Genomic DNA, 20765 nt, shown 5'->3' with positions numbered 1-20765 from the left:
GATGATTACATGTTCATTCAGTTACATAATTTTATCAATGTTAATTCAAAAGTCATGTAAAGCAAGTTTAAACAGCTCCACTGAAAGAAGAGTTAGGAGTGTTTAAAATGAAAGGCTCCCTGAGTTCTAATTAAGAGATAAAAATAATACACAGGGTTTTTTTTCCCATTTTGGAGAAAATCTGCTAACAAGTTGACATGAACCGTATAGGTAAGTTTCAGCATTTCTGAAATTACTTACAAATATCACTTTTGCTCCATTAATATTATACAGTCAATTTCTTTCTCTGACTATATAAGGGAGAATCTTAGAAATCAAGAGCATATGACTCAACTTAGATTTAGAGTTGAGACCAAGAAAGTCCCCATCATGAGAAAAGGATCAACAAGAAATTACTCTTGGTATTTCCCTAGAGATGGAATAACAGAAGTATAGTAAACAAAACTATTGGAAATCTGAATTATCCATTAAAAAGTTTCAATATCTGCTGCATGAATTCACTTCCTGATATTCAGATAGCTCACTGAAATTATCTTGCTTTACTGCTGAGCTCATTAAAATCTGAAAAATTATACGCCAATGCTGGTTGGCATATCAGCAGATAACATCAGTAGATAACAGAGCGAGCAGGTCAGCAATATCATTTGACTTTTGTCAGTCTCTGTTTTCCTTTTCCTCTTCATCACTATAGTTTGGTTTGCTTTTGGTTGTAAAGGAACAATCTAATGCTAAAGGAACAATCTAATGTAATCTTTAACTATCATAAACTACTCTGTTTATTGAAAAGAAGAGAAAGAAAAGAGAAGAGAAGAGAGAAGAGAAAGGAAAAGAAGAGGAGAGAAAAGAGATAAAAGAAAAGAAAGGAGATAAGAAAAAGCAAGACAAGAAAGCTCAGGTGTGTTCTCAGTTTAGAATTGACCTGCTCTGATAGGCTTTGATTTTCTACTGTTGACCATAAACAATTTCACTAACAACTAGCAACAGACATGATTGTTCTTTGACCTTGTTTGAACAAGACAAAAAGAAGACCTTTCCATAATCATGTCTGAGCACAATTGAAAACAAGAACACTGTCCCAACTGCCAAAATGACCAAGACCCTTCTATGTCAGCTAATATGAGTAAATGTTGCTTCCATACCAATTATTATTCCAGGTATGTTCCATTCCTTCCATCTTCTAGGAAAAAAAAAAAATGTATTGAGATACCCAATTATAGGGGCACCTGGGTGGCTCAGTTGGATGCGTCTGCCTTTGGTTCAGGTCATGATCCTAGGGTCCTGGGATGAGCCCCATATTGGGCTCCTTGCTCAGCAGGGAGCCTGCTGCTCCCTCTCCCTCTGCCTACAGCTCTCCATTTGAGCTCTCTCTCTCTCTGTCAAATAAATAAACAAAATATTTAAAAAAGAAAAAGATACCCAGTTATAGAACTGCTCCAATTTTGTAACAACACTAGCCTAGAAATAAAGCATGCTTCTTTGAACCCTTCCAGAACTATCTTGCACAGCCCAAATCGTTTAACAAGTCTCTCCTAATACTCTCATACTGGGACGCCAGTATGTGGTGTGTTGTCTCACTCATTATGGTGAGCAAATACACGCAATTTTGTTTAACTAAAAGATGTTCCTGATGGACTTTGGTTGGAGGGGACTGACAGTAAGACATGGTACAAAATAAATGCCCTAAGGTATGAATGGATGTGCACATGGAGCCAAATGTCAAAATATATTAAGCAATTTTGGCACAATTTTAGACATTTAAGTAATCACTAATCATTTAAGTAACAGTAAATGGTATTATCTTTTCCTCATAACAGTTTCACCAGTTTAATTTTTTAGTTTCTTCACATTTTATATATATATAAAATTGAATGATGTCCATACCCCTATGCTCTCTAGATATCAAACAATGAAACACTTTATGAGTTCCATGCTCTATCTACTGATATATGAAAGGAGGTCAGGTCTTTAGGTTGTGTGAGGCAAAGGGGTCACACAGTTCAAAGCAACAGTGATTTATGTTTTATATAAAATGTGTCCTTATACCTGCAGCAGTCTCTTTTAGGATGAGACTTTGTAGAGTTAAATATACTTTCCCTAAATACAGCATTTATTGTAAAAGCAACATAAACTTAAAAGATGACCTAAAAGTTATTACAAGCCTTTTAAACATGGCTTCTTAAAAATAATCTGGAAGTCAATGTTTATTCAACTCATTCTTTCACAGAAGAGGTGCCAATGGATAAAAATACTGGAAAACAATGGATGACATAAATTAAATCATAATTTAAATTGTGCTTACTTAGAAAGTCTTCTGTATATAATTTAAATTCTCTAATATTCTGATAGAAAAAGCAATGCCGGGATGATAGATTTAAACAAGAAAATGATACCTTCTGCTTTAAAGGAGTAAATATATAATCTGACTATGCTATAGTCTCCTTGTTGTTTTGGCTGCTGTAAATCAGACTCCCAATAAAAATAATCTTCTTTTCACACAGTGTCCTTACCACATTTTGGAAACCACAAACAACATACCAAGTTGCAGATAATCTACTTATCGTTGTGAACTTGTAGGTCACGAAGAAGAGAAGCACTACAAAGTTTGAAGTGCAAGGTTTTAATTAGAAGGGGCACTTCCTAGAAAGTGAGATGACATTATCTCGCATAAAAATTAAAATCACTTTTGCCAAATTTTTAAGGAAAATTAGATTTATAGGCCATTAAGTATAATATATATGTTCAAAATTACCAGCTTGGGACATTGTCTGGCATTCTGTAAGAACTCTTTATATTTTAGCTATTATTATTGCCAGTGTTGTCATTATTTAAGAGGTCATTCTACGGAGTCATATGGACCTATTTTGAATTTGGTAGCTCTTCTATTAGTTCTCTAGCTTTATGTAGGTTATTTTTTTTTTCTTTCAGCTCTTACATTATTAAAATGGGGATAATAATACTTATCTTGCAGAACTATTACAAAAATTAGCAATAATACATGAGAAGTCACTAGCAGAGTACCCAGCATATTAAGTTTTCAGTAAATGGTAGCTATCACTATTCTAGTGACTAATGTGGAAAGTCAGTGTCTGCAAAAACAATGCATTTAAGACAGGGTATTGTTTTGTTTTGTTTAAGAAAATTTACTTTTAAGAAGTCACTGATGAGGACTGAATATTGTTAATATTTATTACAAGCTAAACTCATTTTAACTCTACAGCAGATATCAAGAAAATTTAGCTCTTATTTTAGGAAATTACAATCCCAGCAATACAGAGACAAAAACACTTTCTTAGATAAAAAAAAAAGAAGTATGATATCTGAGAGAAAGTGCCTCAACATTTACACCTGTCCTATTTTTTCATTGCACAGAACTTTCATTTTTCAAAGCTTTTTATGAATGTTATTTTTGATCATGAAAGGCTTTATGAAGGTGACGTTTTATAAAAGACAGATGGCTGGCTGGTTCTCACAAACGAAGTCAGGTTGGGAGAAAAGAAATGCATTTTTTTTCTCTTTTCAAAGATATTAAAAACATGTTAATAAATAAAGCCTAAATGATCAGTGTGACCTTTAAGAAAGTATGTGAAAAGATTGATCTGTCAAATTTATAAAATAAATACACAAGTCCTAAGAAAACTACTTCTGACTTACTGTACGGCGTAACACAAGGACCTATTAAATCAGTAATAGAGTTTAAAGTTAGGGAGTTAGGGAGTAAACCATTCTAAGCTTAGGTATACTTAATCAGCTTAACAGTGTTAAATAGTGCATTACCTCCCTGGTTTTCTTCTTTTTGTTTCTGTGAAGGGAAATGCATGCATCTACCTGATGATAAAATAATCTTTAAAAAGTTGTAATACAGCTCAAATAAAATCAATTAAACTATTTTAAAAAGCTTTTGAACTCTTTCCACTGTAAGACTAAAATATAATCAGTCAGTTAAATGAATATAAAAAGGTTAAGAAATGTGATCTGTGTTCTCAAAAACGTACTCCCTATGATTAAACTCACAAGACTTATAAAACAATACACCACGCTGTAATAAGTTTTCAAATTTTGGGAAGAGAAAGTGCAATCATAGAGAAGATGGTTGTGATCCCTGTGAGCTCAAATTGTCAAGAAATGGAGGAAATGGGACTTAAGAGGAGGAGACAAAAAGAACGGAAGATAAGTATGAAATCATTTAAAAAAGGATGTTCAGGAGACAGCTCGAGAACCAATCTGACTGGAGTCAGAGTAAGCGCTGGAGAGTAAGATTCATTGAACTGGATTACAGGGTAGCTTTAAATTTGATTTAATGTAGGCATCCCGCAATCTTGAAAAAGAGAGTCAGAATGAAAGCAGTACTTCAGGAAAATTATCCTACTAAGGTTTGCGGAATGTAAGACACCTGTCAATTTTTAAACATGAGCCCTGGATACATCCTCAAATTCCAAGGTTATTTAAGGTTTAGGTAAAATTCCCAGGGATGTTGATTCAAATGTTAGGGTTTTCTTGGCTCTGGCAATTGTGCCTTTTTGTGATATTTAAAGTATAAACATAAATAAAGATCAGCCCTCTATTATAAAACCTAAAATGTCAGATAAGACAAGGTCAGGAAAGGAACATTACTGTTGGGCATTATGGTAACTATATTTTATCCATTGCCTCCAGTTCTCCTAATCTCTGCAATGTAATGCTGATAATATTAATAATGACAACACTTATTGGATTGAGCTCTACAAAACTGTCAATATTCAGCATTTTTTAACCAATTATTTCATGTGGTTCAACCTAATATGTTGTTGTAATTGGAGTGATTTCTCTATTGTCTCTCATGAAGGCTGTCAGCAATCCCACCATGTTGTTTTACAACTGAAGAAAGTGGAAGCAAAAGAGTAACTTGTCCAAGGTTAACGGGAAAACAAAGTGTTAATAAGTATTTGATTTCCCCTTCTAAGCTAATTCCATTGTATCATACATGGCCCAAAAATCTTTATAAAAGTGAGGTGAAATATATTTTAGAATGAGAAAAAATATATACATATATACATTCACATAAATATCTATGTAAATCCATTTCATATTTTGTGTATGACATTCTGTCATCCTTCTATTTTCTATATGAACACACACACACACACATCTCTTTCTCTGGCAATATTTCTCCTTTGAAATGTCTTATTTGAAAAGTCTTATAAGAAAGGATATATCATTAGGAATAAATATTTTCTTATTTATAACAGAATACAATCAATTTGAGATAAGGGGAGATTTTTTTAAAAAGCTCTGTGTACCATCTGGATGTTCTTTGAAAAGGTTAATGTTATGAAGAGAAGACCCAGCATAATTCTATAAAAAGAATTAAAATTGAAACTCCTCGTAAATTATTTCATGGGAGTAAAAGCTATGAATTTAATGATCTGGAATAGTCACTTAAAAGTGTAAAATTCTAGAATAGATACAGTTTTGAAATAAGAGTATAAATGAATGAGTAATATGATCTAAAGCATAAAGATATTGGATGCTATTTTTAGAAAGACTCACAGCAGGTTGAATAGATTAAACATTTTGTATGAAAAATCTATTGATGTCTCAAAATTACATGCAATAAAATATGAACAGCTGGTTCTCTTTTATTGGTTTCCGCACAAAAATGATTATTTTCTACTGAGTAATTACTGACTGGTTTATTTCCTATTTCCATTTGCTCACATTTTAATGTCCCTAAACGCTTAAAAGAGGTCATTCTTTGCAAGTAAATGTGTTTGAAATGATTTTTAAAAAGTGTCAAATTTTAATACCTTTTCAATCATTGGTTAAATATATATTACACTCAATTTTTCCAGGACAATTTTAAATTGAAATAGTGCCAAATAAAATAAAAACTCTTAGATAATACCAACCGTGGTAACTGAGCACAAAAAAGCCACTTGTTGTGAAATCACTGTGAAATTTGATTAGAATCTGATTTGAAGTGCTATAGACTGATTCCAAGGCTGTATTGCCACTGAATTGCCCAATCTGAGGTGAGTTTTGGTCTGGTCCATCCCTATTAGAGAGAGACAGAGCAGGGAGGGGAGAAAGAGATATTGAGATTGGTTTTTTTTTTTAGAGAGTTTTGCACAAGGTTTAAAGAAAGTATTACATATGAAATGGCAAAGAGGCAATAGATGAAATAACCAATGATTAGGGCCAAATCATGCTGGAACATTGTGTTTTTTGGGGGGGTAATGAAAGGCACCCATATTTGTTATAATCAGTTCCATTGCCCATGGTGTTTTGAACACAACCCATATGGTCCCAAATGCTTGAATTTGCCCTCCTTTTAGTTTCTTCAAAACACTCTTGAAAATCAGAGACTGTTAAATTTTGAAGGACTCTTGGAACTCATCCAGTAGTTCAGGTAACCAGCTGTCAATAATTAATTCAGAAATTTTCTTTACAATATGTTTTTAAATAAAGATGTTTCATTAACAGGATAATTATAATGCAAATATAATTTATAACAAATTATAATGACAGAAATTCAATCATATTAAATAATTATGATTTGAACTTGGTCCTTAAATATCACTGGTTTTATAAATAGATAACTTTGCACATTAATTTAATAATACATTTAACATCTTTTTTAACCCGCTGTTCTGTGTAGCTGCTTCATGGGCAAATGAGTCAAAACCTGTTTCTCTTATTTGTCTCGTTCTACAAAATACATACTGTCATCCTCAGTTTCTCACATCAATTCAAATATCAGATGGGATGACAATTTGTAAAGGACTGTGATAGATTTTCATTCCTGCCTAGTTTCACTGTTATATATAGTTGAATCAATCAATAACAATGGTCCTGGCTTACCATACAGTAATAAAATCATAGATTGGTTCTGTTTGAAGGACAGTAAAATTGATGTAGATTCCATTCCCAGGGGGTACTCTCACAAGCCAAAAACAGTCTTGAAAGTTAGGATATTCATCAGGATACCCAGGAGAATAAATGGTGCCATTCATTGCAGTTATATTTCCTCCACAAAGAGCTACAGAAATGATACAGAAAAATGACAATAAACTGATCTTAGAGGAAAAAAGCAAACATTTCATAACACTTAGCAGTATAAAATACATTTATATTATGTTCTTACCTCAGTTAAGATATATAAAATTAGGTTGGCAACCATGAACAATATGCAGTCTGCTTTTATTTATTTTTCAATATGTGGTATGTTACATAGTTATTATTACTTATCATAGACTAGTAAATTAGATTTTCTTCCTTTTTCTCAAATACTTTATCAATACATACACTGTTCAACTTCCACCTTATATCAGGTATACATTTAAAGCCTTATAAAAGATTTAAGTTCTTTTAATTTAAAAGGATTTTTAGAGAAAATGAGTCCAAATTCAGTAGCAATACCTGCATTAGTGGCTTACATAAGAATGATTATTAAACACAATCCCATGCACCCACCCAGACACACACACACACACACAGGAGAAGCTCTAAAGTGTTAATGAACTGTAGTCTTATTTCCAATGGAGAAGGTTGGAAATCCTGCCAATAATGATAAAATCAATTATTCATTTTGGAACCTTAAGGATTTTTATATGGGTACTAACTATAATTCTCAACTGAAAAGAAGACTGTATATTTAGCATGCTATTTGAAGAAGATGACAAAAAAGAGTGCCAAGACCAGAATTATTAAACACAGATGATACCAACTAAAACATAGCTTCAAATTAGAAGCATACCTTCACACCTTGGAAGTGGATGATTCCAATTACGACTCACTCCATGAAGGCAAGTGAGAGCTGAATTTCCGATTAGTGTGTATCCAGGGAAACATTCAAATGAAATGGTTTGACCCACAGTAAAATCATTGCCAATTACAAAACCATTTCGAAATGGGCGTGGATCAGGACAGCTTTGCAACTGATAGGCTGGAAAGGGAAAAAGAAAGACGTTATTTCCTTTCTGAGTATCAGAAAGACCACAGATGGGTACTATTTGCAACTTGCAAAATAGATGCAGTGCTGCTTGTCTTTGGTTATAAATAGTAATTCAGGTTTATAATAAATGATTTCAGTGGCAGTGTGATATGAATTTCTTCTTGTCTATAATTTTCATATTTAAAATGTTAGTACAATTCATAAAAATGCATCTAGTTTCTTATGCAATCTATCTAAATTATAAGTTTTGATGAAAATGTAAACGACTCTCAAAGCCACAATTTTAATCTGACACATTTTGATTCCTTTACATAGAATGCAGTTGCTTCCTGGTTTTATTGCATGTATGCAGAATAAGCATATACATAAGCCTAATTCTGAGTCTTTTTAAATTTGTTTTTTTACTATTTTTTCCTCAAAACAAAAACAAAAAACTATAGTATCCCTCTGTTGGGTTTCTCCAAATAAATTATTTAATAAATATGAAGTATTAGGAAATACGTTTCCTTCTAATACAAATTTTGTACTTCAGGTATCATGATATTTTTAGCATAGTAGTATAACTATGTGTTTATTTGTTCATATTCCTCTTGTTCTGTGTGAAATCAAAGCTCCTGTTTTGTTTACCACTGTGAACTAAAGGCCTTGTCCATTCATAGAGTAGGTACTTAATGAATATTGCCAAATAAATTTTGAAGTTATAAACAGTATAAATATTCATAAACTCATGTCAATATGATTAATATTTGGGACTTTGTTTTCAAGAATAGTAAAATTATATTATTATTAATAATATTTAAATTACCAACAATCAGAGACTATTTTCCATTAACCACTAAGTTCTAAATTTCCCAAATCAAAAGATTGCATTTGCAGTTGAATCAGTAACCTTAAGCTGTTTATTAAAATGTAACTCAAGGGGCTCCTGGGTGGCTCAGTGGGTTAAAGCCTCTGCCTTCCGCTCAGGTCATGATCCCAGGGTCCTGGGACCGAGCCCCGCATCAGGCTCTCTGCTTGGCAGGGAGCCTGCTTCCCCCTCTCTCTATCTCTGCCTGCCTCTCTGCCTACTTGTGATTTCTGTCAAATAAATAAATAAAATCTTTTAAAAATATATATATATAACTCAAATGTTTAAGCTAGACATTTCAGAATTAACAATTTCCTTAAGATACTAAGTGCTTTTTTCCTTAGTCTATCTTTTTTATTTGAATTAATATTCCACACATACAAAAAAATCAAAACCAAAGGCATCATTCCAATTTAAGATGAATGTGTATCATTTGATTTTTAGGAGTTAGAGTATATCATTCTATTAAACAAACCCTTTCAAATTTTTATTCACATTTAAAAGATTTTATCCAGTTTTATTGAGATGCAATCAACATACAGTGCTGCACAAGTTTAAAGTCTACAACATGATGATTGAACTTCTATATATTGTGAAATGACGACCATGATAAGTTTAGTTGACTGGATAATTTTGAATAGGATAGACTCAGACAAATGTATGATCCCGCAATAAGCTCTGTAACGTTTTACCCTCCTATGTATTTTAGTTTAATAAAGAAATAAAGGAAATAGATTTTAAATTTTCAGGAAAAAGTCCTCACCCCATAGCATACACAATACAGAACTTAACTGACTTCCAGTAATAACATTAATTTTGGAAGGAAGTTTTCCAGTTTAAGGTTACACTTGATTGTATAATATACATTTTTCCAAAATTCAGAAAGCTCTTAAAATCTGATCACAAAAACATCCAAAAGTAATGATGATTCTTTGAATCTGTATAAATTATTTCTCAAAAATGCCATTAGCTCAATAATAAAATATATAAAAGTATAGATAGTTTTAAAATGAAATATAATTCACAAATAATATCTTGTGATCTATAATGATGTAACACATGTCTATAATGTCAACAATATTAATACTATATCAATTACAATAAAAATATTGTATCTTTTATGTTTTTGTTATATAAATAATGAATCTTTTTTAAGGGCACATTGACTGAAAATGCAGTTAGTAAAATTCAAATTCTAGTTATACAGCATTCAAATAAGAGCATTATTTTGAGAGGCAAAAGGAAAAAGAGGGAAGGATAAAATGATGAAGCCTAGTTTAAAGTAAATAACAAGGTGCTTGGCATAGGCCATGAACACCTGCTAGAGAAGGACTACAAATATAGCTCCAAGTCTTCTGGCAGCAAATAAGAAACTTAATCCATTGCCCAATTGTTTTTGAAATAATTAAATTCCTTGGGAACATGGTTGATTCCGTACTGAGAGGTGGCAGAAATTACTTCTATTTTATGTAAATGATGATGTGTGATATTGTGTTCTTAAGTAATGTATGCAAGCATAATGCAAATTATAATTATTTTAGACCCATGTAGTTGGAATTTATGACGTCTATTTTAACTACTCTTAAATTTCCTTCTGGGTATATGCTTTTATTCAGCAAATATTTATTGTGTTCTTACTTTGTAGCCCTTGAAATATATTGACAAATAAGACAAAGATGTCTGTTCTTGCGGAGCTCACATTCAAAAGTATCACATACTCAGAAAATCTTTTAATAATTATGGCAGAGCTGCAATTAAATGTTATTTGATTAAAAGTTGCAGTCATCAGAACTACACTGCATAAAATATCATCATAACTTTAAATGTTTAATTTTAGTCTTAAAAGTTTAAAAGTCCTAGACTTTTAAAATCTAAAATAATATAATCATAAAAATACCTAAAATGCACTGAATATTTAATAATAGTATACTTCATGTCATATATTTTACATTTCATCATATAAAGTTAAAAACAATCTGGGAGGTACTATTACTAACTATATTATGCAAATGAAGAAATGGAGTGGAGCTCTAATCTATTTGAGATTGAATCTGGAGAGTCAGAGTCTATTCAAAAGAGATAAAAATCGGGGTGCCTGGGAGGCTCAGTGGGTTAAAGTCTCTGCCTTCGGCTCGGGTTATGATCCTGGTGTCCTGGGATCGAGCCCCGCATTGGGCTCTCTGCTTGGCGGGGAGCCTGCTTCCCTTACTCTCTCTCTCTGCCTGCTTCTCTGCCTCTTTGTGATCTCTGTCTGTCAAATAAATAAATTTTTAAAATCTTTTTAAAAAATTAAAAAAGAGAGATAAAAATCTTGTCAAAGTATTTATTTTATATTCTCATGGAAATGGAATGAAAGAATGTCATATTATTCTATCATTATAAAGCAAAAGAAAATTTTACACAGAATATATGAGTACTGCAAAATATTTTCAATACACTTATTTTAATAGAAAAACAAAGATAAATCTTTGATATCCAGTTTACCTTGCCTTGGCTTGCTTAATTTAATTGTGTATTAATACTAATTCAATCATTTTTTTTCATGGTTAGAATTTTCCAAGGCCTCAGAAAGACATCATTTTCCCAATACAGTTGCCTGAAAATTGCATTATTAAAAAAAAAATCTTCCTAATTTAGGCTTGCCTTGGTTTAGGCTTTCTAAAACACAATATAGAAAATACTTAGAGTTAGTTAAATTGCTAATAGCGGATTTGGAGCTAAATGAGCTTCCAGTTTTTGTTAAACCTCTCACCTTGGTATACAATGTGGAACCCTTGTTTGTTTTGTGAATAGTCACTATGAAAATACAAACTGGTTTCATGAGTCGTACTAAACAGGGAAGATGGTATTTGAGGACCACTAAGCCGGCCAATAACAGTACTAGTTTCTGAGGATCCACTTCTTACTTCCAAATAATCATGTATGGTTTCTGTAGAAAAATTGACAAACTGGAGATGTACACCTAAAGAAGAAAAGCGAACAATACTAGTTTATTGTTTTATCTGATTGAATATGCACACGTTTATACACACACTCCCATTAATGTAGTTATATATGTTTCCATGTAGGTCACAAGGCATATTCTCAAGTTCTTGGCTATGGGTTTGCCCTTTGGCAGGAAACTAGCTTTGTCATAGTTCAAAGTAATAGAATACTGCTCTCAAATGCCCACTAGTTGACATAGGGGAATCACTTTCATTTTGCTATAATGTCACCATAACAAAACTAACCAAAAAGGTGGCTTTCTTGCTCTTTGATACCATTTAAAATTGGATTAAACAATTTTTAGAGGTAAAAAAGCCATTTGGTGTATTTGTCCAATTTGAGGCCAAAATATGATTGCAAAGTTTTCATTTATTAACATAATACAATTCCACAATTCCATTAGAAAATCATCATTCATCTATGGGGGATACATTAACTTCCCCAATATAGCATTAGAGGCATGCAATTTATAAATGTGTTCTTTTACTAGTTTATAAGAAGATAATGCTAATTTTTATATAATTGTCCCAGTAAAATCTAGTGATCATTGTTATATGCTGTAATATTGCAATATAGTCTCAAAATTTATATAAATATAACTAAAATACAAGATAGTGAAATGTTTCTAGAATGGAAAAAATAAAATGAGAGCCTCATTGAGGTATGCTTACCTAATTAATATTCAACTTTAGTGACTTACAAGGGTTTTTTCAACTATCATTCTCCAAATTGTTAATAATAAAATCTGGCATTTATTTTTTGCTAGACACTTTCTTAAGTGTTTATACATGTTATTTATTTAATGTTCACAGTTACTCATGAGAATAAAGAAACCGAGGCACAGAGAAGCTAAGTAATACACTAGATTATACAATGACTTAAAAGACCTGAAACTCAAACTCAGACACTCTTGGCTCTTGGACTCTTGCTTTTGATAACTATATTGGAGTTCTCAACTAAAGTCACATTTTGTTACTGGAAAAAGAGTTCTACAAAAACTTTTTGTTACATGGGAAAAGATTTTCATGGGCAAATACATTTGGGAAACACTGGGAATGGGATTTAAAATATTACTCAGGTTTCTGTAAAATTATACAAATTTCTTAGAAATTTGAACAAGCTATCCTAATATGGGAGGCTCCAAGAATTGCATATTTCTTTCCAAAAATTTCCCAAGCCTCCTTTTCACAAATTATCTTGTCAATAAATGTCTTACAGACACAAGAGAATACTTCTTTAATTTTTGATATGTATTCAATATTCTTTTCAAAAATTACAAATTATTTTTTTGAAATACAGTAGAACTAATTTTTGATTCAACCAAAACTCAGAGAACAATGGTATTATTTAAATGTAATCAAATCAGAAACTGTCTCTTATGTTTTCATTTTTAAAACAGAGTTGTGTATTATTTCTAATTTTAATGAACTCGGTTTTTCTAAAATCACGTAAGTATTAATAACAGGTAAGCTGAAAATGATATAATGACTCTATTGAAAATATGTTTAATAATTTATTTTAAAATAATTCAATTGGGGACGCCTGGTAGCTCAGTCAATTAAGCTTCTGCCTTTTGCTCAGGTCATGATCCCAGGGTCCTATGACTGAGTCCTGTGTCTGGCCCTTTGCTCAGCAGGGATCCTGCTTCTTCTCCCTCTACCTGCCTCCCCTCTGCCTGTGCGCTCTCTCTCTCTCTCTGACAAATAAGTAAGTAAAAACTTCAAAAATATAAAATAAAATAATTCAGTTAGCTCCATAAGCAACATGGGATGAGCCCTCTTAGCTGGCTGGTAAAAGACACATAAGAATAACCACACAGGTTCAAATATGTTACTCATTTATATCAGTATTGTTATTCAGTGAATGGACATAGAGTTTGACTATAACTTCAAAGTAAGCACGTTTCCATGTAGTAACCAGGATAATCCTCATTAAGAAGTCCTCCAACATCTTTCTGTGGCTTCCTGTTTTCCCAAAACCTCGGGCCAGTCAAACTGCATTCAGGTTGGTTGAATTTCTTCAGTTTTCATCTGCATCTTTCCATGTGTCACTCTGTTTACCAATAATTTCTTTCCAATTCCCCACAGTAGGACCCTCTTTGTTGGGCTGACTCTTACTTACTTACTTTTAATTCATATTTATTTAAATATAAGTTTTTAAATTCATAGATGGTTTTGGGTAATAAGGTACTGAATTCAGTTCTCAATAAGTGAGATAGTACATAATTTCTTAATTGCTCTAAATCCACCAGGTTTGTGTGTGGTTCAGGGAATCTACTCATCCTTATCTTCAGTGATTTAATAAATAAGACATTTCTAGTTATGCATATATAAACCCAAAGGATATGAAGCTGCAAGAGAATATATTAGTGATAGAAGAGTGAGAAAGAATCCATGAAATGTTATATATATATAATGCAATATACCCCAAAACTGATAATTGTATTATTAAAATTAGAAAGTATTACATCTACATAGGTATTTAAACCCAACATTAGAAATTTGTACTACTTCTAAATGTAAAATCTTATTTATTTGGAATGAATATTAGATAAATTTGATAAATTACCAGAAACTATTTTATATATATGTATATATACATATATATGTATATATATATCACTTGGTTATAATAACAAGAAGAGAGTTATAAAATGGAATATACACAAAAATCACATTGAATTTACTATTGCCACATACATCAAAATCAGACTAAATCCAGACAAATCAACTGAAAAATATCAGAAAGTTACCTATCTTACGTGCCATCTAACTATGAAATTAGAAAAGGCCCATATCTCTTCAGTTATCCTAGTATTTCAAGTGAAAGATATTTGATTTCAGCAACCAAATTTGGCTCAGGCAATTCAAATTTCACTCCTCAATTTATATAACTATAGGCAATCCCAAAGTAAACTATAATTTGTGAGTTTTTACCAGACCTTGATATTTCTTTATAAAGATGCATTCATGATACAGAAATCTTTCTCACATGTTTTTATACATACCAAAACCTATGGGCAGCTTTATTGTCCATGTGCAATCTAAGCTGCTAGGGTAGTTTCCAGGAAAACCGGGGCTGAGGATCACACCACTGAAATCTGACATTGCACCACCACACTGAGCTACAAAAGGAGAGGTCCCATGTAAGCGAGAGTAATGGAATACTTTACTGTATTAAAAACAAATTGAAATCATTTCAAGTCTTAAGTCTGAGTTAAAACTGTTTGACATAAATTTTAATATTGTCAACTCTCATTCACACCATACACTAGTAATCAAATACAATCAATTAACAATACATTTTCTAAAATAGCTTAAAAAGCTAAATCAATTATTGCCCAGCAAGAAGTAGCTTATGTGCAGTGAATACTATCAAACAAGGAGCATCTGTCCTTTTCCACAGCAGGCAGTTTATTTCTTATCCGTAAGTACCTCTAGGAATGTTTTCATTCATTCCAAAGATGACACAATTTAGAAAAAAAAAAAATCAAGCCAATAATATCCATTCTAAATACTGTATTCAAAAGGAAACCTTTTTCCCAGCCTTCCCTCCTTTTTTTTGTGAGAAGGTTAAAGAGTTTTAAGAAAGAGATTGGTTTCTATTGGTAATATGTCATGGATTCACATAACACACATGGGATATGGCTGTCCTTTATCCTAAAAAAATCTAGACCAAGCCTAGAGAAAGAAAAAACAAGATGCACGCCAATTTGAGAATTTCGGCATAATTTATAAATGTGCTTGTTCTGGAATCTCTACTATATTGATTTGCTATTAATAAGTTAGCAAAAACTATAAGAACAGATAATTAGCCAAGTTCATGTTTACATATAACTATTTAATATGTATTAAAAGAGTCATTGCATTTGAGAAACTAATTCTTTCCTCTAAAAGTCCATTTTTATTATTTCATCATATAAGGACTAAAATACACATTTGTTAATTGTGGGATTAAGAATAAAATGTCATGGTTGTTCATCAAGTTTGAAAATTACTTGTATATAAAACTTACCTGCAGTTATATTCATTTATTTGTTGTGAAGAATAATAAAAGATAGATACTCAAACTTCAGATTGTATATCATAAAAGCAAATTCAGTAAAAATGTCAATGTTCTGTATATCAGTAACCTGTTTGATAGCTATTTTAACTATGTGAATTGAATGAATTATATCATCTTACTATTGTGTGTGTATCTATATCTACATATGTGTGTGTATATATGTATATATAAAATAATAAAGCAGTAGTCATATAAACCTTTCTTTCCATTGAGATCTAAAGATACACCTGTGCATTTTTTCATCCTTCTGAAATCTCAGCTCATCTATCCTCAAACCAGAGTAATTTTCAACATACAGGTACAATTAAGATTCAAAAATTCCTTTTTCTAAAATTTGATTGTTCATATATATTCATCACAGAGTCTGATAATTAATGAGGGGTAGAGAAAATATTTTGGCCATTCAAAAATATTTTAAAATTTCTGACAAGACTGCATTGTAGGTTTGTTTCGCTTTATCCAGAACTTGGGGTAAAAGAGCACAAGGACTATCTTCTCTCTTGCCTTCAAAATCTCGTCTTTCACCTGCTCATTGTTCCTTCAATTCTGCTACTTTCTTTCTCTTCCGATATGACCTGAAAATCCTGTCCTCAGCATTGCTCACCTTTCTAGAGTTTAAATCCCAAAATCAAAGGAGAAAGAAGGAAATAAAATGAAGAAGAGATCATGAAGGAGAAAGAAAGAATGACAAGTCATGAAACACATAAAAAAGAAACCCCAAAATGCATCTGCCTTCAGCTCTGCATTGATGCTTGTTTTCCCTATGTCTCTGTGATTTCACATACTCCTGGGTCTTTAATGACAATTTTGTGTGTTCTCCCAGTGACTCTGTACTAGACTCTATTTTGCCCCATTACACTCTTATTAAGGACACAACTATAGCCTCCGTGGTAAATACAATCATAGTCCTCTAAGATAAGATCATCTTTGATTATTCTTTCTGATTTGTCTCTATTACCTAAAAATCTCAAGTGACTTTTCTTTCCATCCACCAGAATATCTGGCAGATTTTTATTTTCCAGTCCACAAGGCTGTACAACCTTTTTACCTGATCACTAGAGCTTTAAGACATTCTCTGAATCAGCCTTCTGCCTTCAGTTTCTCCTTATAATATGGCCATGATAGCACTTCAAGTACTTTGTCTATCAAATACAGTACAAGTTTATTGTCAAAATCTATAAAATGCAAAAAAGTGACTGAAAAAGAAATTAAAATGGCCTTTAATTTTACTACCCATAGATAACCTATTAACCTTTGTATTTTTTCTTCTGCAGAAAAATATATATGTGTGTATTTATACAGGTATGCATGTAATGAAAATAGGCTCATACTGTGAGTCATTTTAAGCCTTTTATACTTAACTATATATTGTAAACTTTGGTCATATCATGAAATATTCCATTATTATACAGCTATATGCAATGACATAATTAATTTAGGTAAAAACCTAAGTAAACAATTAGAAATGTATGAAAGAATGCTAAAAGACTTATAAATGTGTATCAAAAGATACAAAAACTAAACTCTAATGAAAAAAATAATTACACAAATTAGACTATGCCATGTGGCTGAAGCCATTTTAAATATTAAATTTTTGAAATATGTTATGGCATAGAAAATTATTCTAAGTTAGTGTCAAAAAAAAGCATAATTTTATATATAAAAATATATATATTAAAATATATATAGTAGAATCCCCAAACTTTATATTAGTTTATTATATAAAACATATATAATTTATATGGTATATCTTAATTATTATATAAAATCCATATATTTTACATTTAAAATATATATACTATAGAATCCCAAAACTTTATATTTATTATATAAAATATATTTTAAGTTAATATTATATAAAATATATTATAAATATACACACTATGGAATCCCAAAACTTTATATTAATTTATTCACTAAGCAATCTTTTATTGTATGCTTATGATGAGGACTGTCCCAGGCACTGGAGATATAATAATGAACAAAAGACCTAAACTGCATGTTTTCATATCAGCAGAATACATAGGTTATTTTGTTCTCTGTACCCTTTTTATATTCCCAATTTTTTATATTTAATTGGATACACACATATAACACACACACATAATTGGCATTGTCTGTACATATAAATGTGTACAATAGGCATTATATACAGATAATTTTATAATTGTCATTGTATACACTAGTAAATTATTTATGGCACATAAAGAGATATATCTTTTAAAAAACATCATCCAATCTAAATTCTGAATGCTTTCAATATCTTTTGCCACTTAAAAAACATCCTTACTCCTAAACATTATTTTCTAATGGACTCAAGAATAGGATGCATGTAGGCATTACGGATTGAACCACCTTCCCACTATATTTATATGTTAAAGCCCTAACTCACAGTCTGGTTGTGCTTGGAATTAGGGCCTCTAAGGAGGTAACTGAGGTTATGGGAAATTATAAGGGTGGAGCCCTAATCTAACAATACCTGTGGTCCTCATAAGAAAAGACACCAGAGGCATTTGCACACAGGGAAAAGACCATATGAAGATGCAGGGAGATGATGTCCATCTACAAGCCAAGGAGAGAGACCGCACAAGAAAACAACACTTCCAGCATCTTGATCTTGGATTTTTAGCTTCTAATGTTGTAAGGAAATAAATTTCTGTTGTCTAACCCACTCGTCTATTGTATTCTTACGGCAGCTCAAGCAAACTAATATAATACAGAGGTTAAGTCATATAAATCACACCAATTCTTTTGCTTTTTACCATTTTCCTACTCAGAAAAGGCTATCTTCCTCATCTATTGATCTTAATTACATTACCATCTAAAACTGTAAATTTTATGGGCTATTTCCCAATGACTTGGGTTAATACCACCTTATCTTTCTGAAAATCTATGATGCAGCCAATTGTATAACTTGTATAACTTGACACTGAGTTTCTTTCTTAATTCATGTCTTTTATTTCTATCACTCTAAATGGTAAATGAATGTTTTAAAAATAGGGATTATATATCACATTTCTTTTTCATACTCTATAGATCCCAGGATATTACAGTTGCATACCAGAAATGAGGAAGAGAAAAAGAAAATGAAAAAGTGGCTAGAAATAACTGGAAGCGGGATGAAGTTAAGGCAAAAACTGGATCCCACACTTTGTAAGATCCAAGTGTTATTTTTATATATTCCATATCTCAATTGCCTGTCACCAGTGAAGACATTTCATGTGGTGTCATGCTCTCTTTGGTAGACTCCAGATTCCTTATCTATTTTGGGTTAATAGGAAGAAATGGGATATTTACTTATTTTACTTATTTTCCTGATCTATGGATATTTCTATCATATAATACAGAGAAAAGTTTCCAAAGATTGAAAAACATAATACCTTTTCTCAATTTCCAAAGTCATCCATTGATATTGAAGTTTGAGGTTAAAAAATTTGTGAAAATTTAAAATTAAAAAAAAATGTGAAACATTTATCTCAAAATATCATTTCCATAAAACCTGACAAAAGGCAAACTATATATTTCAGCAACATTAAAAATAGGGTGTATCTTTAAAATTTGACAAAGCTTATCAGTGATTTACAGCTCTTCAACTTACCCAAACAAATTGGGATTGGATAATTCCATCTTCTTACAGGTCCAGGCATACATGTAATGTGAGAATGACCCTACATAAAAAAGATGCAGTTCAGTACACATTTTAAAAAGACTAAATGGCCAGTGAATGGTCATTATAAAAATAAAATATATATTATCATTTTTCATATTTTTTAAACTTTTGCCAGAATTCTCAGTATAACTAGAAATAATAAAGGTAATTATATACCTTGTGATAAAATGTAAAAAGTGACATGGTCCTGGTAGAAAAACTAAGACTCCTAATCACATCAGAATTATGCTTTTTAAACTTAACATTTTTCCACTGAAACATATTCTACTGGGATATTTCAATGATTATGTGAATGAAATTACCATATATATAAATGTTTATAATAAATTTCAATAATAGTCAAGGTAAAATACGGTAAAGCATAATTTAAAAATAGTTCATAAAATATTACAATGAGTCAATTAAGATATATTAAATTTTAAACTGAAATATAAAGTCCAGAAATATTGGATTGTACTTCTGAGACTAATAATTTATAATGCAATGTTAAAGACTATAAATCATTAATTTTTAATTTTGCTTTCTTTAAGGAATCTATTTATTTAACATATGAAATAGTCTCTGCCTCTTTTTTGTTTTTTTTCTCAGTTACTTAATAGGTCAATTCTTTAGACAGATTTTTATGGAACCATAAAGTTGAGACCCTCTAACATATATTTCTGGTTGATTTTCACTAATTTCAAAAATTTATTTTCATGGTAATTTCACTTAATGCTCTAATTAGCACTTTGTTTTTATTTTCAAATCCTAAAGATCCAAGAGTTGAGTTGGCACATTCTATATGAACAGAGAGAAAATTGTGAATTAAAGATTAATTTTGATTCAAAATAATTTCTGGTTACTTGCGAACAAAGCATATTTAGTCTATTCTAGTAATTTCTCTCATGAATATGTTTTATGGACAAATTGAAAACTTTTGGCTTAAGGCTACAGTATACAGTTTGAAGTCAATATTGTTTTAAAACTTTTGGATTATCAATCATCGCTCCATTAAAATATTCTGAAAAAGCAATGCAAATCCAACCTATAATTTAAAAATAGCCTTACCTGTAGAGAATATCCTTGATCACACTGAAAGGATACTACATCACCAACCATATATCTGTCTCCAATTTTCATTCCACTGCTAGGAGTTTGTGGTTCAGGACAGGAGTCCAAACCAATTGCTGAGAATATGTAAAGATATTAGCATAAGTAACTTTTAAATAATGAATGCTTAAATTATGCATATTAAATTACCAAAATTGAATGATGGTATCATTAAAACT

General features: G+C 31.3%; 1 protein-coding gene across 2 annotated transcripts in view; it reads right to left on the bottom strand.

Moving 5' to 3' along the window:
- The window catches only part of CSMD3 (CUB and Sushi multiple domains 3), a 1221727-nt gene that overhangs the window by 98236 nt on the left and 1102726 nt on the right, over positions 1–20765 (bottom strand). For both annotated transcript variants that reach the window (XM_032858445.1, XM_032858446.1), the window contains 7 exons: positions 20545–20663; positions 19426–19495; positions 14770–14886; positions 11530–11739; positions 7733–7921; positions 6838–7015; positions 5886–6031 (listed from right to left, as the gene is read on the bottom strand). In XM_032858445.1, coding sequence (XP_032714336.1) covers positions 5886–6031; positions 6838–7015; positions 7733–7921; positions 11530–11739; positions 14770–14886; positions 19426–19495; positions 20545–20663 — 1029 coding nt within the window. The remainder of the gene's footprint in view (positions 1–5885; positions 6032–6837; positions 7016–7732; positions 7922–11529; positions 11740–14769; positions 14887–19425; positions 19496–20544; positions 20664–20765) is intronic.

Source organism: Lontra canadensis, unplaced genomic scaffold (assembly GCF_010015895.1).
Source record: "Lontra canadensis isolate GAN:19392208 unplaced genomic scaffold, GSC_riverotter_1.0 scaffold15, whole genome shotgun sequence".
Taxonomy (NCBI): Eukaryota; Metazoa; Chordata; class Mammalia; order Carnivora; family Mustelidae; genus Lontra; species Lontra canadensis.
Note: the sequence above shows the minus strand (reverse complement) of the source record. Positions and strands in the feature narration are given on the sequence as shown.